This window comes from Budorcas taxicolor, chromosome 12 (genome assembly GCF_023091745.1).
Source record: "Budorcas taxicolor isolate Tak-1 chromosome 12, Takin1.1, whole genome shotgun sequence".
Lineage (NCBI taxonomy): Eukaryota > Metazoa > Chordata > Mammalia > Artiodactyla > Bovidae > Budorcas > Budorcas taxicolor.
The window spans coordinates 18,290,843-18,307,762 of record NC_068921.1 but is presented as its reverse complement, the minus strand read 5'-3'; the positions used below and the strand labels follow the sequence as shown (position 1 = coordinate 18,307,762).

Genomic DNA, 16,920 nt, shown 5'->3' with positions numbered 1-16,920 from the left:
TCCGCTAAAAAGATTAAGCTAAACACAGAAGGAGAGGTACTCTTCACTACATGAAAAAAGCAAGGTACAGAAAAACACAAAAACTAGAAACTTTTATTAGCTGCCTATGGAGGAGAAGTGGGTAACTTAGGGGAAAGAATGAGAGAGGTTTTCATTGCTTACATTTTTATTTCTTTTGAATCTTAAACCATCTGAATCTATTGCCTATTCCAAAAGCATCAATAATTACTTAAATTGGTTAAAAAGTATAAATAAATAATAAAACCTCAGTGGAAAAAAAAAAAATCCTCTGTGTGTGTGTGTGTGTGTGTGTGTGTGTGTGTGAAGGGGGAAATGAGGAAGGGTTAGAGGGGCAGAATGAATAAAAATTTATCAGTGGTTATTTCTATAAAGGTGGGAATACAAAGAGAGCAATGGATATTCACTTCTCACTTTAATACTATGAGTTTCGAATATATATGTGTGTTTATATATAAATATACATTTATATATGCATGTTCATATAGAAATATATATTTCTTTGAAATACTGAAAGGGAAATATAGAAAAGTGGAAAAAAAATGACAAGAAAGATGTTAGTGAGAAAAACTACATGCTATGCCTTGAAAGTTGGCATTCAAATCTGTTAACAGTTACAAGAGTCATAATGACCACAAAATAAAATAAAATTTCTTCTCAGAAGAAGCCTAGCTAGTCTTCATTCAGAGATGAGAGTAAAATTCCTTCCATGGGTCCTCAGAAAAAACAATATATGCTGCAATAAAAATAGCAGTCAAATTATATATTATTATAACAATTATCTATAATTACATGTTAGATATATCTGAGTAGTTCATGATGAAAGCTCATGATGAACTTTAATAATGCTATCCGACATATATATTAAGACACTAAATGGTGAAGAGGGAAGAAATGGTTTGATCAAATTTAGAGAGTATAAAAAGTACAGAAAAATCAACAAAACCAAAAATTGGTTTTTTGAAAAAAAGATTGGTCAAGAAAAAAGATTCAAATTAGTTAAAATTAGAAATGACATAAGGATATTAAGACCAACCTTATAGAAATTTTAAAAAGAATCATAACAGGAATGCTATAAGCCACTGCCTGCTGACAAATCAGATAATTTAGATTAAATGGACAAACTTCTAAAAAGACAGAGATGACCAAACCAACACAAAAAGAAACTGACAATTTGAAAAGACCTGTAACAAAGTTACGAGACTAGGCTAGTAATTGTAAAACCTCTCCACAGAGAAAAGTCCAGGCTCAGCTGGTTTCATTGATGAATTCAAACATCTAAAGCAGAATTAGTATCAATTCACCAAGTGAACACCCAACTCCAGTACTCTTGCCTGGAAAATCCTATGGACGGAGGAGCCTGGTAGGCTGCAGTCATGGGGTCAAGAAGAGTTGGACACGACTGAGCGACTTCACTTTCACTTTTCACTTTCATGCATTGGAGAAGGAAATGGCAACCCACTCCAGTGTTCTTGTCTGGAGAATCCCAGGGACAGGGGAGCCTGGTGGCCTACCGTCTAGGGGGTTGCAAAGAGTCAGACACGACTGAAGTGACTTAGCAGGAGCACCACCACCAAGTGAAAGTGAAGTCACTCAGTTGTGTCCAACTCTTCAAGACCCCATAGACTGTAGCCTGCCAGGCTCCTCCGTCCATGGGATTTTCTAGGCAAGAGTACTGGAGTGGGTTGCCATTTCCTTCTCCAGGGGATCTTCCCAACCCAGGGATCAAACCCTGGTCTCCTGCACTGCAGACAGATGCTTTACCATCTGAGCCACCAGGGAAGCCCATCAATTAACCAAAATGCTCCATAAAAGCTGAAGAGAAGGAAACATTTCCCATCTCCTTCAGCAGTCAGTACTACCCTGACACTAAAATCAGACAAGACACTGTAAGGAAAGAAAATAGAGATCAAAATCTCTTATGAACAAATGCATAAAAATGCTGAACAAAATACAAGGAAACAAAATGTAAATATATGTGTATATATATAAGAATAATTACGTACCATAAACAAGTGAAACTTTTCCTAGAAACACAATGTTGGTTTAAAATCTCAGAAGAATACAATACATTTTAACAAGGAGAAAAAACATACAGTTGTCTCAATAGATGCAGAAAAAAATCATTTGACAAAATCCCAAACCATTTGACAAAATACTCAACACAATTGGAACAAAAAAGAAGTTCCTCAACCTGACAAAGGCATCTCCAGAAAGCCCACATCATAGGTAACAGTAAGACTGAATGTTCTCCCACTAAGTTCAGGAAAAAGGTAACAATGTATTGGAGGTTCTAGCCAGGGCAATCTGCTAAGAAAAAGAAATAAAGGGCATCCATCTCAATCCCAAAGAAAGGCAATGCCAAAGAGTGCTCAAACTACCACACAATTGCACTCATCTCACATGCTAGTAAAGTAATGCTCAAAATTCTCCAAGCCAGGCTTCAGCAATACGTGAACCGTGAACATCCAGATGTTCAAGCTGGTTTTAGAAAAGGCAGAAGAACCAGAGATCAAATTGCCAACATCTCCTGGATCATTGAAAAAGCAAGAGAGTTCCAGAAAAACATCTATTTCTGCTTTATTGACTATGCCAAAGCCTTTCACTGTGTGGATCACAAGAAACTGTGGGAAATACTGAAAGAGATGGGAATACCAGACCACCTGACCTGCCTCTTGAGAAACCTCTATGCAGGTCAGGAAGCAACAGTTAGAACTGGACATGGAACAACAGACTGGTTCCAACTAGGAAAAGGAGTACGTCAAGGCTGTATATTGTCACCCTGCTTATTTAATTTCTATGCAGAGTACATCATGAGAAACGCTGGGCTGGAAGAAGCACAAGCTGGAATCAAGATTGCCGGGAGAAATATCAATAACCTCAGATATGCAGATGACACCACCCTTATGGCAGAAAGTGAAGAAGAACTAAAGAGCCTCTTGATGAAAGTGAAAGAGGAGAATGAAAAAGTTGGCTTACAGTTCAACATTCAGGAAACTAGGATCATGACATCTGGTCCCATCACTTCATGGCAAATAGATGGGGAAACAGTGGCTGACTTTATTTTTGGGGGCTCCAATACCAATGCAGATGGTGACTGCAGCCATGAAATTAAGACCCTTACTCCTTGGAAGAAAAGCTATGACCAACCTAGATAGCATATTAAAAAGTAAAGACATTACTTTGTCAACAAAGGTCCGTCTAGTCAAGGCTATGGTTTTTCCAGTGGTCATGTATGGATGTGAGAGTTGGACTATAAAGAAAGTTGAGTGCTGAAAAATTGATGAAGAAAAGATAGAAAAGATATTACTACTACAATAACAGTAGTAGTAATTTTGTTTCTATATAATTTAAGAGAGTGATGCATTAAAAATCATTAGTTTATGTTTTGGGACTCTCGATATAAAAAGGCATACTTTTGTGACATCAATAACTGAAAGGAGTGTGGACAGGGCTAATGAAGTATAATTTTCTATATTATTGAAGTTAAGCTTGAAAAAATTCAAATTAGAGTATAAAACTTTAAGATGCTAAATGCAATCCCCATGGTAATGACAAAGAAAACAAAGAATATACACAGAAGGAAATAAGAAAGGAATTTAAACATTTCAATACAAAAGGTCAGCTAAATACAAAAGAATCACTGAAAATAGAAAATCAACAGAAAATCCAAGGAAATCAAAAGCTGATACTTTAAAAAGATCAATAAAATAAAAAAGCCTACAGCCAGATTAACTTTTAAAAAGAGAGTGAAAAAGAAGACACATTATAATAATAGAAATGTATGTGACTTTTTTCCTTGCTGTCTTTTGAATTCTCTCTTTAACTGTTGCCATTTTAATTATGATGTGCCTTGGGTTCATACTGTCTGTGACTTTGTGTTTCCTGCACCTGGATGTCTGTTCCCTGTCTCTGTTTGGGAAGTTTTCGGCCATAATTTCATGAGATAAATTTTCTACCTCTTTCTCCCTCTCTTCTCTTTCTGGGACCCCTATTAATGTGATTTTTAGTACACCTAATGTTGCACCCAAAGTCTCTTAAACAATTCTCATTAAAATTTTTTTTTCTTTTTGCTGTTGGGACCAGGTGATTTCAATTATTCTATCAGATACCTTATGCACTCTTCTGTATCACCTAACCTGCTGTTAATTTTCTCTAGTGTTTTTCATTTCAGTAATCCTGTTTTCTAGCTCTGACTGGTTCTTTTTTTATGTGTTTTCTAATCCCTTGTTAAAATTCTGTGTTCATCTATTCTTTTCCCCAGTTCAGTTAGCATTCTATTGGATTCTTTGTAAGGTATTTACCTCGTTTCATCAGAGATTTTTTTCAGGGGTTCCTGCCCTTTCATTTGAAATACAGTCCTCAGTCTTCTCATTTTGTTCAGCCTTCTGTCACCATGAAATTAGGTGAGACAGTTACCTATCCCAGTCTTGGAGGTATGGCCTCGTGTGGGGGTGTCCCAATGCGGTTTGCCTGTGCCCAGTGGCTCTGGTCTGCGAGCTGCTGGATCACAAGCGAGCGAACGCAGGCTGTCTTCCCCTGGGCTGGGCGGGCAGCCATCATTCTGGTGGCCTGAAGTTGGAGCAGCTACAGTCCGAACTGGGGCTTCTCTGCTCAAGGGCAGTCTCCACCCTATAAGGGGTGGGGGCGGGGCTCCAGCGGCTGGAACGAAGTGTACTGAGGCAAGTGGGTTTCTGACAGGAGACCCTGTCTAGGTATGGGGCGCGTCCAGGGCTGAGGACACGGGGCTGAACTTCTGTGCTGGTTTCTCTCCCTCCCCAACCCCTGGCATGCATTCCTTGCTTAGAGGCCGGGTCAGGACTTGAGCAGGCGCCTGCGCTCACTGGCCCGGTTTCACTCCCCTCCAGATGCGCGCAGGGACACACAAGCCTGCGATGGCAGGCCCCACCCTAGAGCTAGTTTTACTCCCCCTCAAGTGTGTGCAAGGTCGGCCTACCAAGTGACAACATTCTCTGCCTGGGATACACTGACACCCAGGCTGGCAAGGTCTGCCTCCACACTGGTCAGAGTCGGGGCAGGGTGCAAGCAGGCTCGCAGCCCTCCTAGTGTGCACACTCTCAGGAGCACCCCGTGCCTCAGTGGGTGCAGCGCCAGGGCAAGAGGCGCTGCGCTGGAGCAGGAGCCCTGAGCAGGCTGCGGGATACACTGGGATGGTCCTGGTAAGCCGGCCAGGGCCCAAGGAAGTTTTCCATCTGCTGACTCTGTGCTGTGACCGGGAGGAGGCAAGTCTGTGCATGTCCTTCAAGGGCCGAGACTTGGTTTCTTAGAGCCCTCTGGTAAGCCCCAGTAGTTTCCAAACCAGCTCAAGGGGTCGTCTTCCCAGTGTTGGACCCGTGGGCTAGGTTGCCTAATACGTGGCTCAAATCCCTCACTCCCCCAGGGAAAATCCCCAAGCCTGTGCCATCTCCCTCCCCTTCTGTGCCCTCCACTAGCGGGTGCAAGTCCTGACCAGACCAGACTGCTTCTCCTCCCTTCCTGCCAGCCTTTGTGTAGTTCTTCCCTTACAGCCTTGGCTGTGAGAGAGCCATCTGGCTAGTTCCCAAATCAGTTTTACCAAGCACCGCTCTATTTGTAGCTGTGGTTGTGCCGTGCTGGTGAGTGAAGGTCTACTCCATCGTGATCTCTCCTCCCCAGGTGCGGTTTTTCACAATGCACACACCAATGTACATTCTTACCAACAATGTACCGTTCCCTTTTCTCTATATTGCCACCAACGCTTGTTACTTCTTGTCTTTTTGATAATAACCATTCTAACAGATGGGAGTGGTATTTTACTGTGGTTTTGATGTGCATTTCCCTGGTGATTAGAGGTTAAGCACCATGTACTTGTTAGCCATCTGTGTGTCTTCCACGGAAAAATACCTATTCAGTCCCTCAGCCCATTTGTTTTAAACTGGATTGTTTGTTCTTTAAGTATTTTGGATAGTAACTCCTTATTAGATACAAGATTTGCAAATATTTTCTCCCAACTGGTAGGCTGCCTTTTTATTTTGTCAATGTTTCCTATCAGAAGCTTTTTATTTTGATGTAGTTCTACTTGTTTATTTTTGCTTTTGTTTGCTCTGCTTTGGGTGTCAAAAAATCATCGCCAAGACGGTGGTCAAGGAGCCTGCACCTATGTTTTCTTCTAGGAATTTCTGGCTTCTTATGTTTATCAAGTCTCTTAATCCAATATGAGTTAATTTTTATCTATAGTCTGAGACAGTGGTCTAGTTTTCCCAGAACCCTTTACTGAAAAGATGGTCTTATCACTATTGAATATTCTTGGCTTCTTCTGTCAAAAATTAACTGACCATATATGTGTAGGGGTTTATTTCTGGGCTCTCTTTTCTCTTGATCTATGTGTCTGTCTGAATACTAAATCCCATTCTATTCTGATGACTACAGCTGTGTAATAGTTTGAAATCAGGGAAGTGTGATGGCAGTGATAATGATACAATACCAAAGGCATGATTCATAAAAGAATTTATAACCTGGACTTTATTAAAATTATTTCTGCTCAACGAAAGACCCTGTCAAGAGAATGAGAAGTTAAGCCACAGCATGGGAGAAAATACTGGCAAAAGGAATATCTAAAGAGGACTGTTTTCTAAAACACACAAACTCCTCCTAAAACTCAACAATGAGTAAATAAACAACAGATTAAAAAATTGGCACAAGGTGTCAACACCTCTCCAAAGAAGATGTACAGATGGCAAATAAGCATATGAAAAGATGTTCAGCATCATACACCGTTAAGAGAACTATAAATTAAAACAGTGAGATATCACACCTATTAGAATGGCCAAAATGCAAGACAGTGACAATACCAAATGCTCGCAAAAATATGAAAGCAGCAGCGCTTTCTTGAATGGTACCACCACTCTGGACACAATTTGGAAGTTTCCTACAAAAATGAACATACTTTTACCATAGGATCTCTGCAATAGGATCCAACAACAACACTCCTTGGTGTTTAAAGAGTGGAAAACTCATGTCCACAATAAAAATCTGTAACAAATGATACAGATATAGAAGCTTCATTCATAGCAGCTAAAACCTACAAACAACACAGCCACCTTTCAATAAGTGAATGGTTAAACAAACTGTGGTCCAGCCATACCATGGAATACTACCAAAAAATAACGAAGAAACGAACTATTTTCAACGAGCTGGATTGAGTTCCCTCCACAAAACTCCTATGTTGAAGCTGGAGCCCTAAGTATCTGAGAACATAACTGTGTTTGGAGATAGGGTCTCAAGTGGTACATAAGTTAAAATGAGGACAGAAGTGTAAAGCTAATTGAATCTGACTAGCATCCTTACGTGAACAGGCAGTCTGGACACCCAAAAGGGCACCAGGGATTTGTGCACAGGAAAACCATTCCAGAAGACAAGAAGGCAGCCTTCTGCAAACCAAGGAGGGCGGCCGCAGAAGAAACCAAACTTGCCCATAGTTTATCTCGGACTTCCAGCCTCCAGAACTGGGAGAAAACACATTTCTGTTGTCTGAGCCACTCAGTCTGTGGTATTTTTTTATGGCACCCTTAGCAAACAAATATAATGACATTTAACATCAGTGTGTCTCCAGGGAATTATGCTTAGTGAAAAAAAAGACAATCCCTAAGGTTAAATACTGCATGATCTTATTTCCATTTCATTCTTGAAATTACAAAATACAGCTGACTCTTGAAGAACATGGCTGCAAACTGTGTGTTATATATATATTTTCAATTAGTAAAGACTACTGTTGTTTTCCAGTCACTAAGTTGTGTCCAACTCTTTGTGACCCCATGGACTGCAGCACGCCAGGCTTCCCTGTCCTTCACTATCCCCTAGAATTTGCTCAAATTCATGTCCATTGAGTTGGTGATGCTATCTAACCATCTTATCCTCTGCTGCCGCCCACCCCACCTTGCCTTTGATCTTTTTCAGCATCAAGGATTTTTCCAGTGAGTCAGCTCTTGCAAGACTATAGTACTACACTATAGGCATTTTTTTTTTCCAATAGTAAATATTATAGTACTACATGAGCTGAGATTGGCTAAACTCTCAGATGTGAAACTACAGAAATGGAGGAACCATGTATATGAAGAAACTGTGTATACAGAGGGTCAACCATAAGTAATACAGATTGTCGACTGTGTGGAGGTTTGCTGCCCCTAACCCCAACACTATTCAAGGATCACCTGAATGTTATCTTTGAGTAAAGATCTTATTAAATGTCTATGTATAGTCAAACTGGTCTATTGGTATTATAAGATAATATTAATACTTGAAAAGATGATTATAATCATTGGTCACTTTTGGGGAATGTTACGTGACAAACTCATCAGCTTGAAAACTAGTCAATAAACAAAAAGAATAAAGCACTTATCCTACCTTTCCTGAATGATCTATACTTCAGAATAAACACAGTTGATGGAGCAAAGTTTCTATTTACAGAAGAATTACAACTATTAATTGAAAAGGGAAAGATTAGTTCCTCTAATGGCTCTAGTCAACGGTCATCAATAATAGCTTACATTAAAAGAGAGAGAACAAGACATTATGTGTCTACCAATAGGCATACACAACAACATCTCTGAAGCATTTCTTCTGAAAAATATCAACCCAGGATCTGATCAGGCCTCTAGAATCATTTCTAAAAAACACAGAATTAGGAAATATGTTAAACAACGAAGGAGGTATAATCTGTAAAATGCACACAGTAAAAAATCTCACAGGATAAAAACTCCAGTTTCTTCACAAATACAGTGAAAAAAAAATAAGAAAAGAAAGGAAAAGGGGGAGGAAAGGAAAAGGTAAAATCTACAGACTGAAAGAGATTTTAAGACACAGATCAACCAATCACACTGTGTAGGCCTTATTTAAATCCTGAACTTACTGAAAAAAAGAATTTATGAAACAAGATAATTCAAACAATGGATATTTGATATTAAGGAATTTTCATTAATTTTATCAGGTGTGATGAACTGTGGTGCTTCTGTTGTTTGGAGGGGATTGTCTTCTGGTGCAGCTTGTAGGATCTTAGTCTCCAAATCAGGGATTCAGTCCATGACCCCTACAGTGGAAGTGTGGAATCCTGATCAGAGGAACACCAGGAAATATCTTGTGGTCATTGTTTTAAAGAGTTCTTTTTTTTTCCCCCATACATACTGAAATATGTATAGATGAAACATCATATCTTGGATTTACTTTAAAATAATCTGGAGTCAGGGAGAAAGAGAGTTTGGCCATGACTTGATAACTACTGAAGCTGGTTAAGAGGTATGTGAGAGTTCATACTATTTTCTTTAACCTACTTATATAAATATCTGAAACTCTCCAAAATAAAATGTCTTTAGAAATTAATCTTAGAAGTAGAATCAGAAATAAAAGAACCTGCAGACATCCTACATCTGTAATACAAATGTAACATTCACATCCATGTTCTTTAGCAGTTTACAGTCCGTGGGGTCGCAGAGAGTCAGATACGACTGACGACACACACACAAACATGTTCTTAAATGTATTTTGCTCAGCAAAACCCACAAGCAATCAGAATATAAGCACCATCTTCAAATAGATAGGGTGTATATATAACTAAGGACTAAAAAATTACAGGTAAAGAAATTTTTCATTACACATTATTTTAAAATATATATTCTACTAAGGTTATTAAGAAACCTCTTCATATTTTTGTAGCACAGCTTAAATAGAATGCCTAGTTTTACTCTAATTCCAAACTATTCTCTTCAATTATCTTTCTAAATGTAATTACCTCTAAAATGCTTCTATCAAGGGTAATATATTTCAAAGCCCTTGAATATATACACACACAAATAAACATACAAACATACAAATACACACACAACCCCCTATGCAAAAGCCTAAAAGGCTGATATTCAGACATCATTTCTGCTTATGAGCACACTGAGAACTGGTTAATTGGGATTAACCAATTTGCTTAAAATCATATAGCTATATTACAACTACAATAAGAGTTTTTTGCCCTGAGGCCCAAGGTTTATTTCTTCTCTGCCACACTGTGATTCAAGATGCAGAAAGAAAACCAATATTCCAACAACTGATTTACCATAAGTCACAGTATGAGAAGTACATCTGACCAATTTCTTATTTTATTCATATGCTGTAAGCAGCATGAACACAATTTAATCATATGACAGCAACCACATATTACACACTTACTACACATTTATACAAAAAGGAGAAATTTCTAGACAAAATACCACAAACCTTTCCTTTAAAAGGATTAATATATGCTTTCCTGCATGTATAAACGACCTTTTTTTACTCTCAAGAACCTAAAAATATGCATTTTAATGAAAGTGCCACGTCAGAATCACTATACATCCATTTAAAACTTCAACCATTTTAACTGATCCTTAAATTCTTTAAAAAAAAATACTAATATAAGATTTTCTGCAGTAGCTCATTAGTAAAAATATTCTACTTGCATGACCAAATATAAGCACTCATTTACACTAATAAATGCTTTATATGCATGAATTTAATCTACCAAATAACTCCAAGACCCAGAAATTATTGTTAGTTCCATTTACAAATAAGATAATTGAGACTTGGGAGATTTCAGGTACCTTTTCAAGATCACAGAGGCAGTAGATGGTAGATTTGAAACTTGAGTCAGTCCAGTCTCATGACAAATTCTTGCTCTTAACCCATCCTTTGTTTCAATAAACATTATCTATTTTCAGTTGCCAAAAATTACCCTGAGTTACCACATTCTTCTTGTTTCAAAGAAGATAGCCAAGTGCAACTAGAATGGCTGCATCAGAAACAGGTTCATTTTGTCACTCTCTGGCTTCTCAGCACTCACTGTGTCACATTCTCCCTTAGAAATTACTGTATAAAGGAAGATTAAATTATCAAACCAACTCTCAAAAACTTAACTATCACTGAAAATAACATTTCTATGGAAGAGTCTGGTGAACTGTAACAGAAAAATACAACATCATCCTGTTGCACCCAACGAAAAGATGCCCCAAGTTCCAAATGTAACATGAAATTCCTTTCTTATTTTCCTCAGCACGCAACCAGGAATGACTTCTCATCTCCTAGTCCCCATCAAGAACATCATCAGGAGATGAGTTTTAAACTATGCCAGTTCCCATGGAAGATAGGGACAAAGCCAGGAGAAAGAAAAGGGTAGGATAAAAACCAGTAACATTTATTTATTTATATATGTATATATGAAAGCTGAAGCCCAAAACTATTACTGCTAGAATTCAGTCTTTTTAAAAAAGTTTCCTGTGAACTAGCCTGCAAATCTAACTACCTTATTATACTTACTAAGAGATCTGGATTCCTGGGTCAGGAAGATCCGCTGGAGAAGGGATAGGCTACCCACTCCAGTATTCTTGGGCTTCCCTTGTGGCTCAGCTGGTTAAAAATCCACCTGTAATGTGGGAGACCTGGTTTCGGAAGATCCCCTGGAGAAGGGAAAGGCCACCCACTCCAGTATTCTGGCCTGGAGAATTCCACGGATCAGAGTTCCATAAAACTGAGTGACTTCCACTTTCAAGAGATCTGGAACACAACTCACTTAAAAACTGGCAACTATCTGCACTTACCATTACTGTCTATAATCAACTACCCCTTCTCAACTTTCTGAAAACTAAAAGCCTAGTATTTATGGGAGAGAGAGAAGTGAAGGAGTGATGACTCTCTTTAACAGCACATGCAAAGAAACAGCTTTGTACATGATGTACCCAAATCAGTGGAATATATATTAGGTGCTTTGGGATGATAATACCAAAGTCATTCATCCAAGATACTGGAAGAATGCCTTTTTAGTATGTAGTTCTAGAGTATGTTCAGATCTTTGGAAATTGTGAGGTTTCTCTTTTCTTTATTACCAGATGCTGAAGCTGAAACTCCAATACTTTGGCCCCCTCATGCGAAGAGTTGACTCATTGGAAAAGACCCTGATGCTAGGAGGGATTGGGGGCAGGAGGAAAAGGGGACAACAGAGGATGAGACGGCTGGATGGCATCACTGACTCGATGGGCATGAGTTTGAGTGAACTCTGGAAGTTGGTGATGGACAGGGAGGCCTGGTGTGCTGCGATTCATGGGGTTGCAAAGAGTCGGACACGACTGAGCGACTGAACTGATAGACCGAATGCTTGTGTCCCCCTCAAATTCAGATGCTGAAAACCTGATGCCCAACAAGATGGTATCAGGAAGTAGAGCCTTCAGGAGTGATTAGGTCAGGAGGGAAGGGCCCTCATGAATGGAATCGGTGCCCTTCTGAAAGAGGCCAGCAAAAGCTCCCACCAGCTCTGCCAACCAAGGCCAGTGACAAGGCACTATCTGTGAATTCCCTGTGAATAAAGAAGTATGCCTTTACGAGACCCAGAATCTGCCTGCACCATGATGTTGGACTTCCCAGCTCCAGAACAGTGAGAAATAAATTTCTATTATTTATAAGCCATCCAGTCTAAGGTATTTATTTTAATAGTCCAAACACACTAAAACACTAGAGCTTTTTTTAACAGTTATAAACAGTATTTTCATGGGATGTATATAAACATATATTGCTGCGTTGATCAGATCAGTAAAAAAACAAGTCAGCAGTGTATTCTAATCCAGTGCTGAATGAAAATGTAAACTCATTAAAAGTGATGAGTGCAGTTTAGCAAAAATTACCAATAGTTTTATAAATGCTCATAGCTTTTGACTCAGTAATTCAAATTGTAAGAATTTATCCTAATAATCAGAGATTCATTCATTAATCCATTTAACAAATAATTGAAGACTTAATTTGCACCAGGTATCACTCTTATGAATAAGGATGTTTATCACATTATTTTACAGCTCCAAAAAGTTGGGGGGGAAATGTCAAGTAACAGAAAGCTAACAAATCAGAATACATCTAATGGATAAAATATTATAACACCACTGGAAATGACATTATCAAATATATCAAAAAATATTTAACAACATAAAATGCTCATGTTTAGAAAAAAACATTTTTTAAGATACAAAACTACATGTAATTACATATATAATTATATGTATGATCCCAAATCTGTGTTTTAGATCTTATTAGTCAGGATCCTTAGTTAAGTTACTCAATCTCACTCAGCTCCAGTATCTTCATTTATAAAATGAAGATTTTACATTTTACATGTAAAATAAGGATTTTATACTTCACATCTTAAAGGCTTGTCAGATGAGTTACTTGCAAAATGCTTATAATATTCTCCAGTACATATAAAGTGTCAATAATTATTTGCTAGTGATATTATTATATACATAGATGTTAATATATATGCATATGTATTCAAGAAAAAAATAGAATATCAAAATATTATCAAGATTCCGAATTCTAAATAAGTATAAGGCAATCGGGAAATTTCAATACTGATTATATATTATGATATTAAAAATTATTTTATGAGTCATTTTTTGTTTTTTAAGAAGTCTTTATAGCATAATGAACTATTTATGAATAAAATATGAAACCTAAGATTTGCTTTAAAATACTTTGGTGAGGGGCTTACATGGAGAGTTGGGTTTTAATTTTTAATGTTATCAGAAATAAATTACCTCTGGGTAATAGGATTATTAGTAGCTTTGCTTTATAATTTTCCACTTTCCAAATTTTCTATGGTGATTAAAAATTACTTCTGAAATTAAGAAAATGTTTTCAAAATTTTTTGACATTCCTTACCAATACTCCATCCACAGATGAAACTTTTTCCCAAGTTAACCAAGCTCTTTCTTTGACATGATCTGGTATCTTTAATTTCTGACATAATGCAGTAAAATCAGGTTCTTCAGTTTCTTCAAACTCAAGCCTACCAAATGAAAAAATATATAATAGGCACATATTTACAATCAAATTAATTAGATAAATATTTGTTTCAATAGTTTGCATAGAACAGCACTATCCTGAAAGACAGCATCACTAAATACTTTAGAATCTTATTTATCTTTGAAAAAAATTACACTTAGAATTTAAACATATATTTATCTTTTTTAGTCTTTCCAGAATGGTAATACCACACAGTGAAAAATGTTTGCTGGTCTGGTGAATCACATACTTCAGAGCAGCAAAGTAGCTTAAAGTAAGTACAAGAGCTAAAACTGGGAAAGTTGGGTTGGTTAACAGCAAGAGGAAAGCAATAAATAATATTACAAAACCAATTCAATATCATTAACTTTTGCTAAAATGCAGTCTACCCTTCACAGTGTTTTATTTAATCTACTTACTAGTAGTTTTTAGATGATGATTAAATTCAGCCTTTCTTTCTGATTTTCCTTAACCAAGACAGGCAGTCAAAAAACTCTTCTTGGCTAATTCTTTTTCAATCAGTTAATGTCTACTTGACCTCTAATAATAATAGTACAAGGAATCGCTAATAATCTTTTAGTATTTATTATGATCCCACACAAAGTACCTTAGATGAAGGTAGATTGAACCCCCACATCAGCCTATTAGGTAAGTCCTCTTACCCTGTTTTACAGACAAATACCAAATCAGAGAAGTTAAAGCACTCACTAAATCACAAACAGTATGTCAGAAACCCTGATAGAAACCCAATAATCTAACTCTATAATCCTTGCCCTTGAGCACTATTCCAGACTGCCAACCCTTCTCTGAAACATAATTAACTTTTGGTTATCTCAAGAATGAAGATGGTGTGCTGTTTCCCTTAAGTAAACTCTCAACTCTCAAAGTAGACATGGGCTCCATCACTGGAAATGCAATTGGACTGGGCCCTGAACCCACCCCAGGTAAAGTTCTCAGCTTCAGACTGCCAGGCAGTGGTTCTATCTTTGTTAAGTAGTTAACCAGTAGTTTGATAGCCCATAAGGACACATTTTATGGGTAAGGATAGATCAAGAACAGACTTTATCTTGCATGGTTCTGACTTAAAGAATTTGTGATAGTTTCATCATTTAAAAGTATATAAAATGAAGTGTTGGAAAATAGAAGGAAAAAAGACTTTCTTTTCCCAGGTGCTGGCCAGAACTTCAGTATTTCTGGTTACTCTACAATATTCAAGAATGCTTCCAAGCTCTGTGGATAACATAGGGTTCTTTGAAGTAGACTTCACTGCTCTTACCAAAAGGAAACTGGAAAATACTGGACATATCAGAGTTTAATCAGAAACTAATGCCTTCTCCTAGAACATCCCTGGGCTTTCTTTTTTTTTTCCCCCACTAGTGAGAATGATTTTTAATTGATAAGATAGTCATATATGAATTTCTAATAGCCTTTCACAAGCCATTTCCAAAAGCTTTTCCCAATCTTTAACAATTTGTCCCGAATTCTCTTAGCGCAGGGGGAGGTGAGAGAAATAGGGCCTGCTGATGGGCTAGGACTGTGGGAGGGAGACAGAAAGGAGTCCCATTTTCCTCTAATTTATGTGCAGTCTCAAAGCAGGGCCAACTCTGACAATAATAATGGATAATTATACTCGTTCAATTTTTGGTTCTAACCATAAAGCATCACAATCAAGAAAAATAAGATGTTGCAATACATTATCTCCCTGTCAAGTTCCACTGCATTATCGTAGACTTGCTTAAAATTTAGAATCCACTTACGAGAAGAAAAATAATTCCACGTGAGCACAAAAACACTCGTTTTGTACTCCAACAAACGAAACAAACAAAAAAAAAAAAACAAGGACACCATGATCCTTGCTGGCTCAAAGCCGAAAGGCAAAATGGAAGAAATAACGAGGCACGCTGAAGCCAACGAAAATACGCAAGAAGAGTTCTAGAAAACAAGAGAAAAGTTTAGGAACTTTTAAGCTCTTGGGCTAAACGTCTCACAATATTTTTGCCCAGGTACGAGTTCTTTCTAAAGAGTTACGTTCCACCAGTCACTACCTACGGCCATGAATCCCCAAGACCGAAAAGCCCCTTCTAAGAGAACGCCACAAGGCGCCTCAGCCGAGCTTCCTGGGGGGTAACTGACACCCAAGACCCTGCCCTTCCCGTCCGCGGGCATCTCTGCCGCTGCATCCAAGGCTTTTCTGACTGTCTCTCCCAGGACTCGGCTTCAGATACAGCTGCGCGCCCGGGGGCGGTGGGGGGAGGGGGGGCACTTCCAACTGTTGCATCGCTAGAGACCAAAAGAGAAAGTCAAAAGACCACTGGAGGACTACAAATCTCAACCGGGAGAAAAACCTATCCAGCAAACACCAGTTAGTTATTTTCTTTTTTTTCTCTTTTGCGTGTGATGGGGTCTCGAAACACCCGCCGGATGCGCAGGGCCGTCTCGCGGAGCAAAGGCGGCACCTGTCACTTCGCTCAGCGACCCGAGCCCCACCCGCCCGACACCTGTCAAGCTGGAGCCGAGACCCCCTCCCGGCCGCCCTTCGCAGGCGGCGCCCGCACCCAGACCCCTGTCAGCTCCCTCCCGGCGCTCCGCCGCGAGGGGTGGTAGAGGGGGGACCGTCCTCCCGCCGGGACCGGCGCCCCGCGGGGACGCGCCCCCGCCTAGACGCCGCGGCTCCCGCCGACGCAGCCTCGGGGCGCCCTCCCCGCTCGCCGCCCGCCGCCGGTGGCTCGGCCCGCTCACCTGGCCAGAGGCAGGTCCTCGGAGCCGCTGTCCTGCTCGGGGTCCTCCTCAGGGGGCGGCGGCGGCGGCGGGGGCTCCGCGGCGGCGGCGGCGGCGGCGGCTGCTCTCCGGGGGGTTTTGGGCGGCATGACGCGCTCGCAGGGCAGGCGCCGGCGGGTGCTGGAGTGGGGCCGGAGAAGGGAGAGGACGCGCGCACCTCGGGCACGCCCCGTCCTCGGCCGACTCCCGTTACAAAAATAATTTGAACGTTCCCCTGAGAAAAAAACCGGGCCGGCCCTCCCCCGCCCGGCAACCGAGCGCCGCGTCCAACCGCGGGAAAACGTCACTTCCGCCCGCGGCGTC

At 39.6% G+C, this 16,920-nt stretch overlaps 1 protein-coding gene across 2 annotated transcripts in view; it reads right to left on the bottom strand.

The window, feature by feature from the left end:
- Window positions 1-16,706, bottom strand: part of RB1 (RB transcriptional corepressor 1) — a 118,708-nt gene extending 102,002 nt beyond the window's left edge. For both annotated transcript variants that reach the window (XM_052649984.1, XM_052649985.1), the window contains exons 1-2: window positions 16,579-16,706; window positions 13,717-13,843 (exon numbers count right to left, since the gene is read on the bottom strand). In XM_052649984.1, the coding sequence (XP_052505944.1) occupies window positions 13,717-13,843; window positions 16,579-16,706 (255 nt within the window). The remainder of the gene's footprint in view (window positions 1-13,716; window positions 13,844-16,578) is intronic.
- Between the last annotated feature and the right edge of the window lie 214 nt (window positions 16,707-16,920).